We start from the raw sequence: 17,995 nt of genomic DNA, 5'->3' as shown, positions 1-17,995 counted from the left end.
GGATTCCAATGTGGATTTAGTGCAAAGCATTTCCACTGTTGGCCTTAGGAGACAGAGAAAGGAAAAGGGGAGGAGATAGGAGGAGAGAAGGGAGGTTGTGGGGAGAAGACAGAAGATGGAGAAGGTGAAAGGGCACAGCAGAGCTGTGTGCAGACATGTGTGTATATGAGAGAGTCAGATGGAAAGAGAAAGGCAGAGAGAAAAAAGAAATGGAAATGAGGAGAATGAGAGAGGGAAGAGGGCTGACCGGGTGGGGGGAGGAGAAGGAATGCTCACAGCAAAACCTGGGCGATCTGAAGGGGGCGTGTCATGCTCGCTCTCCTACAGCCCCCGGAGGTGGCTCAGGCTCCCCAGACCTCAGCTCTTAGTCCAGACAAAGGACACAGCTGCCTTCCAGTCCTCTGAGCCGAAGGGAGCCTGACTCTTACAGACAGCCATGCACCCTGGGGGCCAGGAGAGGGCACTTCAACCTCAGGAAACCGCAACGAAGCTACAGCTGGAGGTCCCTCAAAGGCAAGTGGCAGAGGGAAGCAGTGGAGGGAGAATCCAGATCCTTCTCAGCGTGGCGGGTTACCAGCCCTGTGGCCAGCATCCCTCTGATGGAGCCAGGTTCCTGTGCTCATCCCTGGGGACACGAGCTGGCCCTCGAACCGATTTAGGTCCTCCTCAGCTGCCTCTCTGCTAGCCCAGCCTCTGCTCTGGGCCTGGCTCCTGCCCCTACTGTATTCCAGATCGGCTTCCCCTCCTCCAGGGCAACAGGCTGCCACCTCTCCCCCCATTCACCAAGAATCATCCCTTCTTTAAGTGCAGTGTGGAATAGTTTTCAAAACCATTTCTTGCCCACTATGCCATTTGATCTGCACAACTATTCACAAGGTATGAGCAATAGGCCTTTGCAAGCCTCCGTGCAAAGTGAGGCACTTGTCCCTGATCATATTTAAAAAATAAAAATCCCTGTGCTTTCTAGTTCTTACATCCATGATGAGAACACAAGAATCTTAACTCTTCTCATGACATGTTTCTTCAATGCCGGATTAGGGATGTTAACCTATGTTGTCTCTGAGTATTGAGTACCGTTATCTGGGCCACAGAGTAGGCCCTGGTTTTAGTGACAAGTCTTGACTGTAGGCCCAGTCCTGAGACTGATCATTAACAACTCTGTCCTGGTAAAGGAAAAGTTCTGAATTATGCACACGAGTACAGATATCACAGTATTCCAAGCACACTTTCAAGAAGATTGCTATTTAAGAATCTGAAGAACTCCTTAAGAATTTTAAGAACTTTTCATGTTCTTAACAGAAGAATGAAAAAATCCAAACAGATTTCATCTCTTCTGATGTCCCAGGAATTTATTACTTAGATTTTACCCAATTTTTTTCTTTTTTAAAATATTTTGAGACAGAGTTTCACTCTGCCACCCTGGGTAAGAGTGCTGTGGTGTCATCATAGCTCACAGCAACCTCAATCTCTAGAGTTCAGGTGATCCCCCTGCCTCAGCCTCCCCAGTAGGTGGGACTACAGGTGCCTACCGTGACACCCAGCTAGTTTTTCTATTTTCAGTAGAGACGGAGTCTCTCACTCTTGCTCAGGCTGGTCTCAAACTCCTGAGCTCAAGCAATCCACCCGCCTTGGCCTCCCAGAGCTAACAGGCGTGAGCCACTGCACCTTTCCTGATTTCACCCAACTCTTCAGGAGTCTAGTAATGGTAATACAAACAGTGCCATTTATGGAGTGCCTACTATGTTCCAGGTAATCTATTAGGCATGTGAGAACATATATATTTTTTAATGTTCCCATTTACTCAACCCTGCGAAGTAAATGTCATAATAGTCATTGGTACAGATGGGCAACGGCTTCAGAGAGATTAGGTCACTTGCCCAACTTCACACAACTGAGAAATGACAGAACTAAGATTTGCACCCAGGTCAGCCTGGTTCCAAAGGCCTTGCTCATTTTCATCCTGTTATTTAACAATCGGCATCTCTTAGTTACATATCAGATATTATCTCCTCAACCATACAGCCAGTTTCTTCAAAGAAAGTGTCCTTTAGTGAGGCAATCAGAAGACTGAATATCGGAAGAGACAAGTTCAAGTTTCTGAGAGGGAATTGTGCCATCACCTATACACTGTGCCACCTGGACAGGCTTCCTGTCTGCCTCTGAGTTTCTTTCTGTACTTTTAGAGCCCGAGGCTACAGCCACTCAGCTCTGCATCCCTTGGAACCAGCTCAGGACCTGATGCTGTCTGTAGGTGCTCAGTGAGTCAGCCCCAGGTTCTAGACCTTCCTTGTCATCATGTTCCCTGCCGAGATTTGGAATGGAACTGCCTCCCACTGCCCTTGTTCTGACCTCTAGAGCCGTAGAGAACAGACCTGCTTCCTGTACTTTGTGAAAGCTCTTTAGAGATTTGACTAAAGCCTCCAAATGTCTTCTTCCCAAGGTCCTGGCTTAGCATACACAGTCAAGGACAAAATGCACCTTCCTCCTCTGACCCGTGGCTTCCTTGTTTATAAAATAGAGATCTCACAGCCTACTCCTGCATTAGCGCAGTGTCTAGCTGGACCTCACACAGCCGCATGTCTGAGCTGTGTTTTAGGATCTCTCAGGACCGTTGTGGGGATCACATGAGGTGGTGGTTCTGAATACCTTTATACACTGCTAAGTGCTGTTCACTTCTGGGTGGCCCACCCAGGACTTGGCCTCCTGTAGGGGCTTTGTAAATATTGCAAATATATTTTGCTTTAAACTAAAGTCCAAGCATCCCTGCCTCCTCTCTCCTCCCCAGTGACTCATGGCAAAATCTGCCATGGCTGGAGAGCAGTAGCCCTGATCCCCTCCTCCTTCTGAGTCTCATCTCGCATCCTCCCAGCCATGACTCCCACCTCCTGTCTCTTGAGACACATCAATAAGCTGAGCACGGCCACAACCCCAGCTAAAGGCCCTGGTCTCAGACAGAGTTGGCAGCTGCCTCCTCTTATTGGCAACACATTTATCATCTTGAGGAAAATATTGACGGGTAAGAAACCCCAGACAGCAGCATATCTTGGCAGGGCGTGCAGCCTGCAGTGAGATCGGAGGTGCTGGGCCCAGGTCTTTCTGGAAGACGGTCAGGGTTGTTGGTCCTGTGTTGAATGGCCTCTTGCCCCCAGGGGTTCAACCAAATCCTAAGATGACTGTGTCCAGCACACAGTAGAGATTTAATAAGCATGAGTTAGATCCAAATTAAATAAACTCTTTGACTCAGGCCTAGAGGATGGAGGCCTGTTGTCCAAAACATTCACTTAACAGACAGGATCCTGGGAAGGGTAGTGACTGGGTCACAATCACACAGCAAGTCAGCGGCAGAGACTAGATCAAAGAAGTATGTGGTTCATGAACCTCACACTGGACACTGTCCATTAGACAGCATTCCGTTAGGAGGTACCCCCAAACCTTTGGTCAGACAGCTGAGAAACTGGATCTTGGTTCCCTAGGGGAATCAGGAAAGAGCTTCTCTGACCCACTTCCAGAGCTGGCCTCCCAGAGAACAGACTCTCTTCAAGATGAAAGAGTGAGGGGCGGGCAGGTGTTTCTTGGTGAGTGTTGTGGCACTGACTTGTGGTACACTCATCTGCCCCTAGCTGACCCCGTCCAGCCTGTCCTCCCCACTGGATGATTCTATCCCAGTGACACCAGTGGGTTTGTGGATCACTAGACCTTCACCAACTGGTTCCCACAGCCTTCTCCAGCCTCATCGCCTTCCTCTCCCCAACTCGCACTCAAGGCCTAGACTTGCCCAAAGGAGGGGAGCAGCTCTCTTAATGCTCCAGATTCGGCACATGCTGCCCCCTCTGCCTTCAGGGCCCTATGCTCCCTTCTCATCCTCCTAGACTTTGCTGAGGTGATGATGCTAGCTTGCTGCAAGTAATCCCACCCTTGATACCCCCAAGGCTGGATGAGATGCTCCTCTCCATGTCCTCTGCTCCCCTGTGTCACAACTCTCCATGGTCACTCTCCTGCCCATCTCCTCCACCATACCTGAAACTTCTCCAGTAAGGCTGTAGCCACCCACCCCTGCATCCCTAGAAACAGCATAGGGCCTAATCATTTATGTAAGTGCTCAATGAGTCAGCCGAGATGTTCCTTCCCCACTTTTATCTTCCCCCACAAAGTTAGGAATGGAGTTATCTCCCACTGCCCTTGTTCTGACCTCTGGAGCCACATAGAACTTAGAGCCCTTTGCCTCATGACAGCTCTTTAGAGATTTGACCAAAATAATTTCATAGCCCCTCATATGTCTTCTTTCCAAGGAAAATATCCCCAGTCCCTTGACCAGTTTCTCATATGTCATAGCTTTGAGTAGAATGACCAACTTATCTTGCTTTGCCCAGAACAGTTCTGGTTTTAGTATTGAAAGTTCCCTATCCCAGGAAATTCCTCAATCCCTGGCAAACTGGGACAGCTAGTGGGACAGTTAGTAAACCTGGCTTTGTGTTCCCATTCCTCAGGGTCCTTGCATCATTAAATCAATGTCTGATGTAAGAGTAAGGGGCAGGAATGAACACAGAGCTCCAGGGGTCTGTGACATAGCAGGGTAAAGAAAGGCCTGTCGGTACCTTCTTGCTCTCTAAATCTGCTTGTGTTAATACAGCCAGAGTCAGCCTCATTTTTGGAAAGAGGATAGTATGAACTGGGTGGATGTGGGAGTTGACACATTGCCCTATTGATCAATATCAACCTTAATAGTGTCAATTAAGATGCCTAAACCCATTTTATTACATGGGAAACTTCATTCCCCCAAATCACTTCTTCCAAAGCTGCTTTTGTTTAATTTATTTTACTCTAAAGGCAGAAATTATTCAACATCTTTGCTCTAAATGTTGGCAAGCCCCCCCACCACCAAGTGTTCCAGGCATGCATCCATTCAACAGTTATTTATTAAACACCTACAGTGTATCAGACAATCCCTGTCATTGTCCTTTGGGCTGGTCAAAGTTAGGCTCCAAACTGTAATTGGTTGGCATTGATCTTGGGTAAAGTCCTTACACTTTTGAGGCTCTCTCTACATTTGAATAACAAGAAAGTGAACACAAGTATTGTGTGTATAATTTGCAAATGAACATGAATATAGAGAAACTGATTTAAGTTACTTAGAAACCAGCCAAGATTTCTCCGACCACCAGTTAACAGCCATAATCCTGAAACAATATCAACTCTCTTTATCATCAACTTGGTTTCCATGGAGCCTTGCAGGGCTGCTAGTGAAGGCTGACAGTTATCACTATAAAATAACTTTACAACTTTGTAATTTGTAGCTCTCTGCTGACAGTAATATTAACAGCATTTCAAATTATGGCTATAAACTTGACAACAGCAGATAAAACCCTTAGAAACCTCATTTTAGGGGATGAGGGAGGCTGGGGAAAAGTAATGACTTTTTGGTTTTCCAGCCCTGGGCAGGACTCATTCAGAAATCAGAGGCGCACTTTGGAGCTGGGAGGCAGTTAGTCCATGGCAGAGTTCACAAAGGGCAGGGCAGCTCAACCAGGCGGTGCAGAAAGAGGAGGGGATCTGGGTGGCACCCAGTACAGCTGCATCTGGGATATTGGGAAATAGGTCAAAGCTAGGGGCAGGGGTCACAGAGAGGGTTTCCAGGTTTAGAGAACTAGTAAGAGCTGGCTGGTGGGTCCCAACCACTGTGGGGTTTAGAGAAAGGTTCTTGTCCTACAGGAAATAGAAGGATGCTGGGCTGACTATAGAGTGGGGAGTTGGACCAATCTGGACATAAATTCCCACTCTACCATCAATAGCTGTGCAGCCCCGGGCATGTTATTTGATTTTTTTCTAGGCTTCAGTTTCCCTGTTTATGAAATAGAGGTGTTGTCTCAAAGTCCCAGATCAAATGATTATCTATGTATCTGGAAATAAATTTAAAAACCATCGTTTCATCTTCTAATCTAAAGATAGCAAAATTAGGACCAGGAATAGGGAACAGACCTCTTCAAACCCATGTGGCCAGTTACAGGTAAAGCCAATGCCCTAGTGCAGGATCCTGACTCTCTTCATGAAGCACATTCTTAATATTATTATTTTACCATTGCTAATACTGCTATTAGTCATCCATTCAGCCAGTCAATCAGAAGGATTCATATTTACAGATCAAACTATCATCTATGTCTGCAGGGAGGAGGGATAAAAATCTACAGACTTGAGTACAGACGTCTGTTCCCCAAACCCTCAGATTGAAGCTTTTTCTGCTTTCACCTTGGGCATGACAAAAAAGTACCAAGAGGTACGAAGGTATCCCTAGATGGCAATTAACAGGGCAGACCTGACTGCTTTCTATGCTTCAGTCCTCCATGAAAAGGTAAAGCCTCCCATGCAAGAACAAATGTCCAAATGGTCCTCACGCCCACCCCACTATTTCTCTGAATAGCACAGATCAGATAACTCATTGCCCGATTAGCAAGCCAAGCATACTAGCAATTCGTGGGTGAGGCCTGCCCCCACTCTACTCATTCATTCATTTCCATTCACTGAGTCACTGAGGGTTTACCTAGTATTGGGATTTGGCCAGAGAGGTGAAGTGATTTAACCAAGGTCACACAGCTTTATGAGAGAGTAGGAGGCCAGACTGGAACTGGAACTGGGAACTCATCAAGTAAAAACTTACCTTGACTGTTCACACCAAGAAAATAACGTCCTTCATTGGGCCTTGAAAGCACCTTGTAGAAAAATCAACTTTGACTCTGCCCACATCTCTGTCCACATCTTTAGGCCCATAGAGCTATCTGCCTGACAAAATTCTCCATTTGGACGTCACATAAGCCCCTTATACTCAACACATTACAAATACAGCTCAAAAGAACCCCCTCCTCAACCCCTTTCTCTGGTAGCCTGTATCTAAGTGACTGGCCCTACCGTCTACCAAGCTGTTCAGATCAAGAACATGGGCATCTTCCTTGGCTCTTTCTTCTACCCTATATCCAAACATTCAGCAAGAATGCTCAACCCTAAATGTTAGACACTGGAACATATTGTTAAAATGGAGCTGTTATAGCTACGGCTTCTGCTGAGATCCGAAGAATATAGACACCACATTTCAAAGTGACATATGAAATCAGCATGCAGGATTTGCAAAAGAAAACCAGATAAGCAGTTTTGCAACCCTCAGCTCACCTTCAGAAAAGAGAGTCAGTGGAGGGGTGAACCAACAGGGGTGAACCACCACGTCACCAGGACTGAGGAAGAACCACAAGCAAGCAACCTGAGCAAATACATCTGCCTTTATCAAAAGGTCTCCAGCGTCAGGAGAAGTTATGAGGGACTGCCTGGGGCCATCTCGTGAGAATGTTCCTCACCCAGACCTTTTCTGCCCCTTTCCTGCTCTCCCTCATCCTGCTCAACCTTGGAGGGGTCAACATCTGCTGTTAACCACATAGGGGCCGGGGAAGGGAAACAGAAGTCAGCCAGACCCTAACCTCCTTGGTCATATGAGCGAACTATTTAAGAAACATTTGAGATAGAGGCCTTAAAGAGGTTTTGACGTTTTTGATTGGGCCAGACGTAGTCATTGCTGAACTGAGACTGTTTAGTGACTAGAATTAATCAGAGAACTTTTAATTTCCTGAGAGTGATTGGAGACTCATGCTAGAGCTTTTATATTCTCTAGATCTGTAATCTCTATCCGTCTATCATTTATCTATCTACAAAGCCAACGGGAGACAAAAAGTAAAGTTGTTTCCTAATTGTGCCTTGTGAGTACTGCCTGCTCAAAGTACCTGTTACATATTTCACAAATCTTTCTCCTTCTCTTCATGGTCTGGCTCTGCCTATATTTATTAATCACCCGCTGCCTCTGGCCCAGCCCCAGCTACCTTCCAATACTTTGGACGAAGCATCCTCTCTCTGGCATCTGGGTGCTCCGCTGTGCTTCTCCCTCTGCCAGGAAGGCTGCTCCACTTATTTTCTTGCCTATATTCCATTCATCCTGGAGGTCTGAGCCCTGGTTTCTCTTCCTCCACCAAGCCTTCCTTCCCACTCCCTCTGCATTGCCCCAGCTCACTTAGATGACCCCACTGCTTCCCTGGCCAGCAGAGCTTTCCTCTGCCAGAGCATTTATCCCTCCATGATACTGTTGTCTCTTTACCTGCCTTCCTTCCCTCTAAACTGTCTTCATCTTGATAGCAGGACTATGCTTTATTTATCTTTCTCTAGTGTCTAATGAGTTTTGTTGGATGGGTACATAAATAAATGATATCGTCAATGTCTGACGTATGTTTCAGAGGACCCAGTGCAAGGCCTATAGTGGGCTCTGAATTGAGACCAATCCAATTAACTGAAGTTGAAATCTCAGCACCTTCTCTTGGCCATACCAGCCATACCCTTTTCCCAGAGCCAGCATTTTCTGATTTCAGTATGTCCATAGCCATAAGCCTGGGTAGAAACCAGTCTGCTCAGGACCCAAGGTCTCTGTTCCCAATGTTTTTTCTCATCCATTATGTCAAAGAGCTATTTCCTCTTGGCTTGTAACCAGATCATAAACAAAGGCCTGAAAAGCTCTGGGTTACTTTATGATTCCAGTTTAGCCTTTCTCTCTCTCTTTTTAAAATCATTTGAACACAGCATATTTATTACTTGGCAAGCCAGTAAAACGTAACCAGGGTTTGCTGAAAAATGGTTGAAAATCCTCAGGAATTTATCATTTCACAAGAACAACAAAACAACAAATGACAGGAAGAAAAGGCAAGGGAACTAACATTTAAAGGCCCTGAGATAGGCCCAGTGATTCATCTGCTTTCTCCCCCCATGTAACTCCAACAACCTTTGAAGTAAATAATCATTATCCTTACTTTACAGATGAAGAAACTGAAGTTCAGAGTGGTTAAATACCAGATTAGGGCACTTGGGGAGAATGATGGAAAGAAGAACTCAAACCCAGAATATAACTCTAATGACCTCAGAGTTATATTCTTGCCTCAGCCATGCACAGCCAAGAGCCCCAAAGGCCACTGGCCAGGGCAGAGGCCTCCAAGGATGCCTCAACTTTAGTTCTGTTGAAAGCTATGAGCTTTCCTCCCAAAAAAGAACTCCACTTGTTTAGCTTTGTATAAATTTTAGATGGCTGATGGGCTTTTCTTGAAGCCCATGCATGGGCCCCTTAATTGAGAACCCCTAAACTAAAAGAATGAAAATAGCTATTGGCTTGGCCTGATCAGCTGCCTAGGATAGTTTTGTATTGATTTTCCCTATTAGATGAAGAACTCTTGGGATCATGGGATCACTGAATTTTAAAACTCACTAAATAACATCATTATGAATTCTTTATATCATTAGTTCATCTAAGCATGGCGTTAGATTTTTAGAATCAGAAAAATCTTAATGGAAGATGAGGGACTTAGAGAGAGTAAGGTTGGCAGCTCTCAAAGTGCTTATCCCAGGAGCAGCAGCATTAATGTCACCTGGAGGCTTGTTAGAAATGAAAGTTCTCAGGCCCCTCCCCAGACCTACTGAATCACAAACCCCAGGGATGGGGCAATGCACTTTCTAACATTCCCTGGAGGTAACTCTGGTGCACATTCAGTGGGAAGAGCTGTGGACTAGGCAACTTTTTCAAAACTACACAGCCAGTAGGACCTTGGGGGCCTGCTTTTAACTGCTGTTCTGTGCACTTGACTCCTCTCCTACCTAAAACCACAAGCTCCAAATTCAGAGATGATGTTAGCTGAGGCTTGGCCTCTGAAAATGTTCAGATTTACCCAGGGAAATAAACAAGAGCGGCAACCTGCCTTTTCTACATTAAGACTTTAGCTCCTCACTGACATCACGGGCACTGTCACATTCCTCATGGGAATGAAGATTTCCTGCCTGGTCAACAGGCCTCCCTGCTTCGGTCACAGGGGAGTTACACTCAGGCCTGGCGTAAGCTTCATTTCACACCCAAGAGCAACTTGGAGGAATGCCATGGGGAGTAGTTGATATTAAAAACTCAAAAATTGCTCAACTACAAGTTGGACTTGATCTAATAAATGCAAACAACATAACTTAATTTGTACCCTTATATCAATCTGAATTTTTTTAAAAAAATCCTCGAAAATTAATTTTAAGGGTGAGGGAAGGAAGAGGTGGGGAGAGATTCATTACAAGATACAAAATTATGGCTAGATAGGAGGAATAATTTCTAGGGTTCTGTACCACTTCAGGATAACTTTCATTAACAATAATGCATAGTTTCAGATTGGTAGAGAGAGGATATCAAGCTTTCCTAACATGAAGAAATGATGACTGTTTGAGATGACAGGTATGCTAATTGACCCAGTCTGATTATTATATTTTATATGTATCAAAACATCACTCTGTACCCAATAATTTGTCAATTAAAACATAAAATAAAAAGAATATTGTGAAAAGAAAACTAAAAAAAAAATCAGAAAAATCTTAGAATGTCAGAGCTGGAAGGGACAAGGCTTGCTTGGGGCCAGCCAACAATGGTGTAGAGTCAGAATTCAAACCCTAGTTGCTGGCTTCAAAGCAGGATCATCGGGCTGAAGACTCAGCCAACAGTGGGAAGGCCCTGCAGTCTGCAGGGGGTGAGAAAAATCAGTACCAGAACGTTTGTCACGGACCTACCAGAAGCTGGGCAGTACCAGCAGGCTGTGGATAGAGTGCAGCATTTTCACCCTCCCCATAACACTGCCAAGTGGGTATTATTTTTATTTTCAAATGGGGAAACAGACTCCGAGTGGTAAGATAACAGCTTGGGTCACACAGCTAGGTAAGCATCAGTGATTATGTCCATTGCATTATTTCCCTGTTGTACTAGGGAAGGGAAGTCAGACAGCAACCCCCTGGTCATGTTTACCTAATGTTTTTCATGAAGGGAGAAACATTCAATTATCAGACACATAAGGTCTGCAAGGGGAGTAGACACTATTGTGGGCCTGGGTGAAATATCCCTTGAGATTCCCAACCTCCCCCAGCCTTTCCCTCATCTTACACTTATCCAGCATCCTCTGGCTAACTATATGGGCTCCACATGTCCTGATACTGGGACTGGGAAGGGGGCACCCTGGATGACAGACATAAGAATGCCCATCATGGGAATTGGACGTCCCCCACTGGGTGAGCTGGTTGGTGTTCTGTGGTGTAGGCAAGGGCCTCAACTATGGTGACCCCACCAATGCCATTTGCCCCATGAACCCCACCAACACAGTCACTGGGAGCTTGCTCTAACAGCCCTATTTAATTTCTTTATCACAATGCAGGTCTTGGCTCGGTGCTTGTAGCTTAGTGAGTAGGGCGCTGGTCACATACACAGAAGCCGGTGGGTTTGAGCCAGATCCAGGCCTGCTAAACAACAATGATAACTACAACTAAAAAATAGCTGGGCATTGTGTTGGGCACCTATAGTCTCAGCTACTCGGGAGGCTGAGGCAAGAGAATCGCTTAAGACCAAGAGTTTGAGGTTGCTGTGAGCTGTGACGCCATGGCACTCTACCCAGGGAGATGTGGTGAGACTCTGTCTCAAAAAAAAAAAAAAAATGCAGGTATTTATCCACGCTCACATAAGCCTTTTCAATGTTTTAACCAAGGGGCTTAATATTTAGTTTATAATGCACACTCACAAAAACTATTTCCTTTCACCTCATTGCAACTCAGTGAGGTTAAGTATCATTATGTCCTCCTATCACAGTTTAGGAAACAGGTTGTACAACTTGCCAAGATGGCACATCTAATAAGTGGCTAAGCTGGGATTTAAACCCGGATACATCTGAATCTAAACTCCATTGTCTTTGCATAAACCATACTTTTTTTGTATTTTCTATATAATCCTAATATAGAAGGTTAGCCAGGCATGATGATCTCTGGTCCCTTTGTAATGGGGAGGAAGCTCATGTCAGAGGGGTAGAGGACTTGCTGAAGGACACTGTCTGGGATGATGGTGACGCAGTCATCAGAACCCAGGTCTCCTGACTCCCAAACTAGATGACGGTTTCTCCCAGACCACATTGCCATTCCCCTCAGACCATGTAATTTCTTTTTTCTGATTAGCACATGGAGCCAGAAGCCAAAAAGATCACAGTCTGTCTGCCTGAAGTCTCCCTCTGTTATGAGATGAGAATTTGAAAAGAAATGTATTTCAAACAGGACCAGGTTGAATCACCTTGGTCTGTGTTGAACTGCCCTGTGCGTCCTTGGTTTCTTCTTCAGTTTCTTCTTCTCATCCTTCTGGGTGACAGAACAAGGCAGGTGGTTCCATCAGCATCATGGCTGCTCACCCTTAACTCCTTCCAGATATTAGCTCCTGTGCCCCACCGCCATTCACATCTAATCCATTACCAAGTCCTCTCAGTTCCACATTCCAACTATTCCACAGTCACCACCCTAGGCTAGGCCTGAGTTATCTCCCACCTGGATTGTCGTTACAGCCTCCTAACGTATGTCCCTGATACAGTCTTGACCCCCTTCCAATCTGTCCTTCCCGCTGCTGACAGAGTGGCTTTCTACTCCTATTGGAAACCCTTCTGTTGCTCTCTGTTGCCTTCATTTCTAAGTTCAAACTCCTTCCAGCCTGCCATTTCAAACTTATCCCTTGCATCTAAAGTCTTTCAGCCATACGGCCCACGTATACCTCCTGCCATACACCTTCCCTCTATGTCTGCAATGTCTTCCCTCTGACAACATACTCTACACCCACTTTGACTAACTTACATGCAAAAACTCAGCTTAGAAGATGCTTCCACTGGGAAGGCTTTCCTAACTCCCAGGACTATCTATGAGTTCTCCCTTACCCCCAGGTAAAGACATTTCTGTCTTTAACATGTTCACTGCTATATTCCCTGTGTCTAGAACATTACCTGACCTATGACCGGGCACTCAATAAATATTTGTTAAATGAAATCATCCCATAGTCTGCTGGAATTCCTCCATCACAGAACTCATCATATACATTACCACTGTCTCTTTTTCTATCTCCCCAAGTAGATGGAAAACTCTGTGAGTCCAGAACCTTGACTTCTTGTTCAGCACTCCATCCTAGGCACCTTATATGGTTTCTGTCACATATTAATGGTGTGTTTACTTTAGATGAGTGAGGATTAGGTGTTGAGGGCTAGAAACCCTGGGCCTGGGCTGAGGGAGGGGCACTCTACTGAGAAACACATGTACTCCCAACAACAAAAGCATGTGAGAGGTGGTAAGAACAGCCAGGAGAGCCCATCAAACTGGATGTCTTAAACAATGACACGCTATGTGCAGGCCTCCTTGGAGGGGCCCACCTGTCCCGTGAATAAGGTTTGCAGAGCCCCATTTGGTGCACAAGCTCAAACTCTTCTTCCAGGAAACCTCCTCTATCTCCTTTGCCGCGATATGGCAGAAGAGCAAAGCAGGTACAGTGTGAAATGTATTACAGGAGCTAGTCCCCCCTGGAGAAGTCACAGGCCACAGGTCAGCAGATGTGCACATGTGTGTGGAGTAGGGGGTGGACTGGGAAGGGGCAGTGTGGTGCATAAGAGGTGGCCGGGACTTTGGAAATCACCGATCCTCTGCCTCAGAGGGGAACTTGCTCCTTTGGCCTTGATGAAAAAGCTGGGTCTTAAAGCAGACTTCAAGATGACTGCCTCAGTCTTGGTGACTGTAGGGCGGCACTCTCGGCCATTACTATAATCTCTCATAAGTGTCCTAGAGGGTCTGGACACTATTCTAACACCTGGCCTACTTCCTATGAGCCCCTCTGTTTGAGGCCATCACCTGCCTTCCACGTGTCCCAGAGTCACTACGCTGCCATAGGCAGGGTGTTCTAGCTCTAAGCCACACTGCAACCAGGAAAGCTGCTCTCCCGTGCAGCATGGTGGGAACTTCATAAACACTCATCAAGCCTTGACAGGAGGCTAAAAAGGGCACTTCTTCTTCTAGGGAGGGGGGGATTTGCATAAATACTGAATTCTTTTCGCCCAAGTTTCTGTTTTCCTCCCTCAAATGTATCCCTTTCTCTGAGAAAACTTTTAGAAGAGGAGAAATGGATCAATCCAAAACCAAAAGAATAAAGGAAATCAGAATGTGCCACCATCTGCCACAGTCCTGATGTGGTGACCCTGAAATTAAAATCAACACTGGGGAAACCAAAATTACCAAATAACCTCTAAAACATCAAGCAAGTCAGAAAGGGACTTCTAATTTCATCAGTGCAAGGCTGGGAATCTTCAGAGAAATTTTTGGGCAAACTAAGAGGAAAAGCAATTTTTCGAAGGAAAAATAAAGGCAGAGAGAACGATGCCTGGAGGATGATGGGAAAAGACAAGGAAGATGGAGGGCAAGGCAAAGAGGAGAGAGGAAAGGAGGATGGGGCTGGGGGCGGTGTAATCCGGACACTCTGGGAGGCTGAGGGGAGGGGATTGTTGGAGCTCAGGAGTTCGAGACCAGCCTGAGCAAGACTGAGACCCCGTCTCTACCATACATAGAAAAAAAAAATGAGCCAGGTGTTGTGGTGCACACCTGCAGCCAGCTACGTGGGAGGCTGAGGCAAGAGCATCTCTAGAGCCTAGGAGTTTGAGGTTGTGAGCTATGATGCCATGGCACTCTACTCAGGGGGACAGAGTGCGATTTTGTCTCAAAAGAAAAAATAAAAAAGGAAAGGAAGATGGAAGAAGAGAGAAGACAGACAGGAGTCAAAGACAGGAAATAAGAAGTAGGTGAGGTGGGAGGTACAGAGGAAAGGCAATGGTGAGAAAAACCAAGTAGAAGGAAAAACCATGAGGAGAGCGGGAGAGGGAATGAGAGACTGAGAATGAGAGGGCACAGGAAGACGGAAGATGAGAAAGGAAATATAGTCTTACGTGTTCAGGGCTGGAAGGAGGAGCCAAAACCATGAAGCTCTGCCTCAGAGACCCACCGGCTCATGAGAGAGGAGGGGAGACAGAGACGGCAGCAGGGTAAGATGTGGGCAGGCCGGGAGTCCACGGGCATGGCAGAGGCAACTGGGGTGTTCACAGGTATAGCAGGGGCATCTGGACAATCCAAAGTTACCTCCAGCAGACCCAGCTACCTCCATCCTCACTGCAGAGTCTCAGTCCTTACCTCAGCTGGGGACTTAATCCTTGACCGGCCACGCTTGGATAGTCTCGGCTGCAGGGGCTGGCTCAGGGCTTGGGTGGGCACCTGCCAAGGATACAGGCTCAGGGGATGGGGGTGCACCTGCCAAGGATACAGGCTTCTTCGGTGTAGGGCACGGCAGCCGTGGTGCCCCCGATGATGTAGCTGTAGAAGGAGACCTCCAGGGTATAGCAATAGGAAGTGTGGTCCAGGAGTCCACCGAGGAAGCGACGGCCAGTCCCCGCTTTCACAGCATCCCGGTTAAAGGATGTGCTGGACTGTGGAAGGCAAAGCAGGAAAGAGAGAATCAGGCTGGGGCCTTGCTGGCTATTGGATCTTGAGCAAATCTTACAATGCCTCTGGCCTCAGCTACCACGTATGAAAAGTGGGCTATTAATCCCCAATCATCACGTGATTATTATGAAGACTGATGAAATAAGCAAACATACCAAAATGAAAGCACCCAGCAGGGTCACTGAGGTACAGTAACTAGCACCCAACAAATATTTGTGAAAGTTTGAGTGTGACAGATGGAGAAGGGAAGAGCAGACAGAAAACAAGAAGCAACCGTATTATGATAATCAGAACTGAAATTTATACAGAACTCAACTGTATAATATTGTTCCGCATGGAGTAGCTCATTTAAGCTGCACAATAGCCCCTTGAAGTAGGTGTTGACATTTTTACTTATAGATGAGGGAGCTGAAGGTGCACAGAGGTGAAGCCAGTGATATAGCACAAACTTGAACCCAGGAGTAAGTGGCTCGAGACACCCACTGCTCCTTTTCACTCAGGATAGCTGAACTCACACACAGCACCACCAGAGAATAGGGATCTGACTGCCTCCTCACTAAGATGCCCACAGCACCTGTCACGGTGGGTGAAGACAGAGAATAGCAAGCAGGTCAGAGTCCCAGGCCTCTCTGCAGAGAGATGTCCTTCTACCACGTACTGACCCTGTCACATCAGGCAAGTTCCCTTATTTGTCTCAGCCTCAGTGTCCTCATCTGTATAGCGGAGGTGATAATAACATCTCTTTCACAGGATTCTGAGGGTGAGTTCACTTGAGGTTAAGAGGGCATTTTGTGCAAATCCATGGAAATGTAAATAAATGAACAGGTGGTTTCAATAAGAGAATGTGCGTCTTATGCAACAGGTGATAAAAGAATAAGGAAAATTGAGGGGAAAAAACAGTAATACGAGAACTATCTATAGAAAGACAGTGAAAGAAACAGAAATTGTGTGGTTTGTGTGTATTTTGAGGTAAAGGAAAGGATCAAAAATCCTAGAAGTTCAGATCTGAAATTCACATAGCAGAATACAGTGAACTTATTTTATAGTTGGGCACTGAGGATCAGAGAGGAGACGAGAAGAGCCTGGCATTGCACTAGGATAGATGAACTTGACTATAGCCTTTAGCCCTTAAGGAGGCTGCAATGTACGGCTGTTAATCAGGCAAGCCCAGAAATAAGGCTCCCAGACTGTGCCCGTTCTGTGGTCCCTGGAAACCTCACCCCCGTGAGGCTTTCTAAGGCCTATGACCCAGCCTTCCAGAGATCCTGGACTCTGGGGTTCACAGTCTACTCTGAAATTGCAGTGGTTTAAAAAAGACAGGGCTAGCCATTCTATCCAATTCTTTAACAAACACAGCTGTTTCTTCTATCCCATGGCTGCAAATGGGAAGCCACCTGTGTGGAGTCTACACTGAATGCTGGATGACCTTGCATTAGAAACTCAACTTGCCTGGGGCTGCTATTCGCCCCTGGGTGTAAAGAGGGGACTGGGGATAAATAATCTCCTAGTTCCTTTCTTGGTCTGACATTCATAGGTTCTAGGATTCAAAGTGCGTCTTGCTACACAGAGAAATTCATCATCTCCACTAATGTGCGGGCCTGGAGCAACGGGCAGGTGAGTTTTCAGCTCATCAGTTTCAAAAATTGCTGTGACCTTTGTGGGTCTCTCCCCCTCTGGCCACATGGAAATAACAGGCCCCACAGACTTAGTAACAAAATGAAGGAAAATGTGCAAAAAACTCTCCTGCGAGTCCCCACACCCCGTGCTAATCCCCTCCCTGTCTTTTCTCCCTGCCCTTTCCCAGCGTTGCTTTTGCTCCATGTTTTTCCCACCTCACAGCCTCTCTAAGCTTCCTGAGCACGTGAGGTGGGTAGTAAGAGCAACAGTCTCTGGAGTTTTCTGAGGTCTTTACTGCCTGCAAAGTATTTCATATCTATAACTGCATTTGTCCTCCTAGGGAGCTGTGAAGCAGGCAGGGTAGAGAATGATCACCCACCCATTACAGAGAAATTGAGGCTGAAAAGGAGTCGTGGAGGAAGAGAACAGTGGGTGTATAACCCCCTTCAGCAGATACATTGTGCTCATACAAAAAGAACCGGGGAGGTGACAGCAGATGCTGGGTCCAGGTCGGGCCCGTGGCAGGTGCTCTATGAGCTTCTTCCTCTTGTTAATTCTGGAGTCAGATGCTCTGAACAAACTCTGGCTTCTCTCCCTCCCGACAGGCGATGGGCTGCTTGAGGGCATGGGCACAGCTTGTTTGCCTCTATCTTTGTCACCCACGTAAGACCTGGGACAGAGTAGGTGTTCCCGTGAACAGAGTGAGAGGAAGACATGGGGGTGGAGAGAGGAGGGCAGGGGTGTGGGGGCTGGGGCTGGCTGAGAGAGCGTGCCTGACTTACGTAGGAGAAGTCCTCTGCATTCTGGCAGAGGAGCTTGGGGAAGATGGCCTGCCTCTGGAACCGTTCCTCATCCTCAAAGATGTTGCCGTACATGAAGCCATTCATCATGGTGGAGTGGGCGTGGATGTCAATATAAAACTCCAGGCTCGTTTTCTGTTGAGAGAAAGGATAACAAATGAGAAGTCTGGGCTGAGAGCTGGCCTTAAAGGGACCAGACATTACACACACACACA

The 17,995-nt window shown here is 46.5% G+C and overlaps 1 protein-coding gene across 2 annotated transcripts in view; it reads right to left on the bottom strand.

Moving 5' to 3' along the window:
* Positions 1-17,995, bottom strand: part of AGBL4 (ATP/GTP binding protein like 4) — a 1,282,996-nt gene that overhangs the window by 39,466 nt on the left and 1,225,535 nt on the right. For both annotated transcript variants that reach the window (XM_012811470.2, XM_023519146.1), the window contains exons 10-11: positions 17,763-17,915; positions 15,185-15,347 (exon numbers count right to left, since the gene is read on the bottom strand). In XM_012811470.2, the coding sequence (XP_012666924.1) occupies positions 15,185-15,347; positions 17,763-17,915 (316 nt within the window). The remainder of the gene's footprint in view (positions 1-15,184; positions 15,348-17,762; positions 17,916-17,995) is intronic.

Source organism: Otolemur garnettii, unplaced genomic scaffold (genome assembly GCF_000181295.1).
Source record: "Otolemur garnettii isolate 467f Iridium unplaced genomic scaffold, OtoGar3 scaffold00159, whole genome shotgun sequence".
Lineage (NCBI taxonomy): Eukaryota > Metazoa > Chordata > Mammalia > Primates > Galagidae > Otolemur > Otolemur garnettii.
Note: the sequence above shows the minus strand (reverse complement) of the source record. Positions and strands in the feature narration are given on the sequence as shown.